Genomic DNA, 5,964 nt, shown 5'->3' with positions numbered 1-5,964 from the left:
AAACTGTAATTTTACTTTATGATATATAAATAAAATCCATGAACACCCTAAATAGCATTGGTCAGGGATATTATGTACCGGTTAGCACGTGAATTTTGCTGCGAAGTGAGATGGAAAATGTGGGCACAAGGTGCCATGAATGTTAAAAGGATTTGAAGTTATGATTAATGATGTGAAATAACGGAGAAGTGAGATTGTTGAAATTATGTATTAGAAATGATTTGATTGGTTGAGTTGACATTGTTTTCCCTATGCTCTTACTCATTTAGCCTTAACTTCACTCTCATGCATGGTGCAACCAAAGGTAGTGTTGGATAGATTTCTGAACATCACATTCTATTTCTATTATATAGTCAATTGAAGCTGTATTAACGATGCACAAAACCAAAACCAATTACGCTTCAATCTAATCAGTTTAGGTCGGCTATTCGTATTTTTACAATTCAGGTCACTCCAATTAATAAATAGGTACTATTTGTGCGTCATGCCTCTTTACAATTTTGAATTTAAGAAAATGACCTTTATAGATCTCTTATGTATAAAAGAGAGATCTCTAAGTGTAAAAATAAATCTCCCATGTGTAAAAAAAAAGAGATAGATTCAAAAAACTAAAAACAAGTTTATAAAGAGTCAAAAAACCAATTGACCTGTCTCAGTCTGATACTATATAATTTTAGTTTCTCTAACATTAGAAGATCTCTACATTTTCTATTTACATATAAGTCTCTACATTGACAATTTTACAGAAACTACAATGTGAACAAATGCCGATCCTGGTTTCACTCACAGAAAAAAATGATTACAGCTGAAGAAATTACACTGTACATTACATTTACATATAATGAATGTTGGGTCCAGCCTCTGCATATTTACACCTATGATTATCTTTTCAAAAATCAACAATATTAACTATAACACATGATGTGGAAGAATACTAAACAACACAAAAAGAAAAGAAAACATATTTTACAAAGAAATCAGAGTGTAAAACCCCTATTTACATTTTTCACCTCCTATAAGGAAGTCTCCATTTCTTATGCCAATATATTGACACTCTAGACCACAAAGGGAACCCAAAGTTGTACTCTATAGGACGGTCTAACGGTCTGCCCACTGTTAATGGTAACCACACATACCTCGAATCCCTTAAGTCAGCCGGATTCCACCTATCAGCCATAAAAATAAAGAGACCAGGTATTCCGGGCAATGGAAGCACAAATGTACTCTGAGCAAAGAAAGTAGTTAGCCGAAAATTTTTGTTCCCGCCAATGCATGGGTTTCCAATGGTCTCCCACGGCCCCATAATCGATTCGGATGCGTGAGCTAGGGCCTCATTTGGAGACCAACTGGTGCAGCCGGATGTGATCATGTAATATGTTCCCTGGTGCTTAAATAGAGCTGGTGCTTCCCTGTGTTGTCCGACAAGAATCCTTCTCACGGTTTCAGTTACATCTACATAATCTTTGTTAAGTGGACCAATATGAAGCTCACTGTTTTTGTCCGATGAGTAGACAAGATATGCAACGCCATCATCATCTTTGAAGAGTGTCATGTCCCTACTATCATATCCATGAGGTCGTTTGCTATACAAATAATTGAAGGGGCCAGTAGGAGAGTCACTAATGGCAACACCTACAGAAGCTTTAGTGTAGTTTGCATCATCAATATGCATCCACATTATGTATTTACCTGTCTTCTCATTGTATATTACTTTTGGCCTCTCTAGCACATTCGATTTGTATAAATCATGTGTCTCGTTTTTTTCTTCAGCTGCTAAAACAATGCCTTCATTTTTCCATGTCCACAAATCTTTTGACGAATAGCAACCGACACCAATGACATCAACCTGCAAGACAAAATTACGGAGATGAAAATCTTCTAACCATAAGGCACGACTGATTATCGACAAAGAAAAGATATTTGGCCTTAGTCAAAAAAACTGATATGACCACCAATATCAGATAATGGATAAGACATCATTTTTAAGGAACTAATGAATTCCCAGTACCTACCTGATTCAACAGTATTTGAGGAAAAGAAGATAAGAAAGTTTTTATAATGGCCTATGCACATAAGATTATATTGTCATGGTTTCACTAAAGCACTTCATGGGCTGTGGAAAATTTTGGTCGACATCAGAAAAATCTAGTCTAATCATGATCAACATTAACAACAACTAAGTCACATTTCATATATGTCACAGTTGCCTGAGAACTATATCTCTAGAATGTCTGAGATTCCCGAACACATTTTCCAATGCTCATATCCTACCTGCCAATGATTCCTAAAGTCCTAAATGGCACAACAAGAATGCATACATTTGGATTAGCAAGTTATCTCATTTTAGCATGAAAAATGAGAGACTTTACAACCTAAGCACAAATTCCTTTATTTCTGACTATAAGGTGCTGTACCTTTTATCTTCATAGGCAGGCACTTCTCTAATGCTTTTCCTCGGTATTACTAGACTATAATTGCAGATACAGCTGCAATAAGGGCGAATTTTTGAGAGAAAATCCATCTACTACCATAATCAAGTTACAACTCACAAATTCATAGGGTAAATCGATGAGGCAAAGAGGCAATAGAACTTATCTTCCAAATTCAATTGTTAAATCTCTTAAGTTTCAGCAGTTAAAAAGGACTGGAATAATGTTCGATTTAAGGTTTTCAGGGACAAACAGCAAATAATCTCTTCTTCTACGATGATTTTATTTGATCAGGATACCGATATCATAGACCATGGGATCCTAAACACATAAATCTCTCCTCATATTCACTTTGTTCTGCCATTTCTCCTTTTCTTTTCATCTCTTCATATTCCATCTATCATCCTATTTAACAGGGATATTAAACTGCCCCCATGTCTTTTCATTCTCATTCAGTCTATATCATCTTCTTCTTTGCTATTCAGTTTACCCTGTCAATTTTGGAGAAGCAAATAGGTTTTTCTTTTCACAGAGCACTGTCATTGAGCTGCTGACATCTAAAAGATAAGAAACATGCTTGACAACCTAAAAGGTGGCTCGGTGAATCAATTGCACAGCTTTCATGAGTGTAAGTTCATCAACAGAAGGAATCAATTAAAAGAGCGTTCAGACTGATAATAGAATAGGGAGAACCAATAGATGATAATCTTATCCCATAAAATACTATTTACTGCATAATTGTCATATTATTTCATAAAGCACACTAATGGATCATAAACTTATAGAAAATGGAGAAAAGGAAGTCATAAATATGCCGATGAATCATTAACCAACAGAATGGAGGAAAGGACCATATGAGCTCTAGGACAGAATGCTGCAACGTAACTGAATATTTCATTACTGTCTAAGGAAGAACATGAGCAAGACAAAGCCATGATGATTTCTGTTTAAAGAGTGCTCTTGGAATGGCTTAAGGTTTTCTTTTGTTCTCATTTTCAGTACCGTTTATTCAAGCACATACAATATAAGAGAAGAGAGAGGAGAAGGGCCTAGGGAACAAGATGTAGAATTGACGGAAAACACGGAGTATATTGGCATTAACTAATATAAACTGATTAACCTATAACCATGCACCATTCTGAAACTTACCCTTGCTGCTCCTTTTTTGTGAGCATGGTAAGTGGGGCCGTCTTTATACTCTCCATACCAATAATACATTTTTGTCCTTGAATCATAAAGAATGCCTCCCCCATGAGCTTGTATAGGGTTCCCCTCAGTATCCAACCACATTCTTCCTGGCCGGTAGTAATAGGTATCATTCCCATAATTCTTCCTAGGATCCACAACAGTTCTTTGACCAGGGAAAAACACATGCCTTAGCTGGGAAGACTCGTCTAGGAATTCATAAATCAAGGTCGTTGGCCTTTTAGGCTTCCGTTTGGCAGCACGTGGGGATCTCTTCCTGGGTGGTGGAAGCTGTATATTCTCCTTCTCGACCTCTTCAAGCTCCCGAAACTGTGTCTGCTGGCTTATACTTAAGTGAGTCCCGCCGCTTTGCACATTTCTTTGATAAGTAAAGGAGCACAGCTGAAGTAAAAGAAGGCACCCTACTAGGCTCCATATGACAATTGGAAACAATCTGCCCCCTGCATTGCAACGTAAAAAGGTTGATTTCCTGGATTTGGTCTTGACCCTCGCGATGTACCCTTTTTATCAACAAAATTCTGCAGTTAAGAAAATGAGAGCTACGGAAATCCAAGCTAAAGTCACAACCACAAAAGATATATGTGGCGCATAATTGAGACAACAGGCATATGCTCATGAATGTAAGGACACATCTCTATACAATATATCTCTCTCGGTAAACATTACTAGTTTATCATATATGAAAGTGCAAAACTTGTACAAACAGAAAAGAGAACAGCTAGAAAAATGAGAAGGTGAATCGAGTGTCCTGAAGTCCATAAGAAGTTAATTGATGAGACATTTAAAACACTATATACAAGTGTAATCAATGAGTTCTTGACCTAAATGGTCCCTCAAGTTCGAGAGTTGTTCTATCTGACACTGAACATAAACAGCCTCCAGGTTTATATTTTTTGATCCAGTTTTGTCTCAACAGCCAACGGCATCTTTGGAGCAAACGATAACCAGATGAGAAAATTACCAAAATCAACCCTATCTTAACGGATTGGAATAAATTCATCTCAAGCATTACACTAACCAATTTTTTTAGATAAATATGACACTAACCAAGAATATCATCTAAATTATGCAGTTTTTAGACCTCTATAGGAATAACTATAAGAACTATCTTTAATCTAAAAACAAAAGTTTCAGCAGAGACCATAGAAAAGCAACATTGTTCAGCTGAAGAACCACAATAAACACCACAGCAGACCAGGTTTAAATCCTAATGGACAAAAAAAAAAGGTTCGGTGATTTCCTCTCATCTGCCTAAACCCTTATATGCAAAGTCCACTGGTTGAAGATACCAGGTATTTTTCGAGGTGCACACAAACTAACCCGGCCAAATGATTATAACATAAATCCACTTAAAATAAGAGCCAAACAAACTCCGAGAAAATAATAAAGGCAGATAAAGCAAATTATTTGTTCTCGGAAAAAAAAGGATGAAACAAACAAACAATGAAAGGGAAAAAAGGGAGTGCCAGGAAATTATAATAGCTAAGAGTTGTTTATACAACTGAAAAAAGGAGCTTACCAGAAAACAGCCTAGTCGTGGATTGAACAAAATCTCTCGACATATGTTTCTTTGGTAAATGCTCGTGTCAGCTCAAACAGCAATCTTTACTCTGCTGAGCAAAAGTTAAACTAATCATCAAGTCCTCAAGAATCCCTTTTGGGTATTTTATTTCTGTATATGAATTTCACAAAAACATCTAGTGATATAAGTTGTTAAGAACCCATTTTGGAGTATTTCATTTCTGTATAGAGTTTTCACAAAATAAGCTACAAGATTCCAAAAGCACCCATCTTGGTTACTTATTCCGGTGAATTCTTGTACCAATAAACAAAGAGAAGAAAGGGAGGTTGAGTACAAGTGTTTTTGTTGGATCTTTGAGGATAATAATGATGACGATAAGGGAAACTTCAGACCAAAGTTCCTCTGTCGGCCCCCTACTTTCCTCTCTCTCTCGTCAGCACTTTCTCTAAACTTTTTACACTAAAAAAAGAAAAAGTTTCCCAAATTACTACATTCCCGTAATTGGGATGCGTGGGAAAAAGTCAAAAAACATACAACGGGTGTTTACCCCAATTCATATTAATTTATTATGATATAATGTTAAATTAAGCCAAGAATTTGGGCAAGTTACATATATGATTGATCAGCCCAAAAATAATTATACTCTTTGTTATTCAAATATATAAAAAAATATTTAGTATATGTATATTATACATTAATATACCAAAAATATATATCTATATCTATCTATATATTATTAAAAGGAGAGAAAAAAACCCTCTCCTTAAGCCAATTGGCAGCTTAGAAAAAAGCCACATGATATAAGTA

At 35.8% G+C, this 5,964-nt stretch overlaps 1 protein-coding gene across 2 annotated transcripts; it reads right to left on the bottom strand.

Annotated features, from left to right (window-relative positions):
* Positions 1 to 777: 777 nt before the first annotated feature.
* Positions 778 to 5,617, bottom strand: LOC107791637 (uncharacterized). 2 transcript variants are annotated; one of them, XM_016613734.2, is made up of 3 exons: positions 5,155 to 5,617; positions 3,579 to 4,075; positions 778 to 1,846 (listed from the first exon to the last, which is right to left on the bottom strand). In XM_016613734.2, the coding sequence occupies exons 1-3, from the start codon at positions 5,195 to 5,197 to the stop codon at positions 1,007 to 1,009; spliced, it is 1,380 nt and encodes a 459-aa protein (XP_016469220.1). In that variant the 5' UTR covers positions 5,198 to 5,617; the 3' UTR covers positions 778 to 1,006. The 2 variants fall into 2 exon arrangements, with proteins under 2 accessions (XP_016469220.1, XP_016469219.1); XM_016613733.2 differs by having other exon boundaries at positions 3,579 to 4,135; positions 5,155 to 5,615.
* Positions 5,618 to 5,964: the final 347 nt, after the last annotated feature.

This window comes from Nicotiana tabacum, chromosome 21 (assembly GCF_000715075.1).
Source record: "Nicotiana tabacum cultivar K326 chromosome 21, ASM71507v2, whole genome shotgun sequence".
Classification (NCBI taxonomy): Eukaryota; Viridiplantae; Streptophyta; class Magnoliopsida; order Solanales; family Solanaceae; genus Nicotiana; species Nicotiana tabacum.
This window is presented reverse-complemented; position numbering and strand designations above follow the sequence as displayed.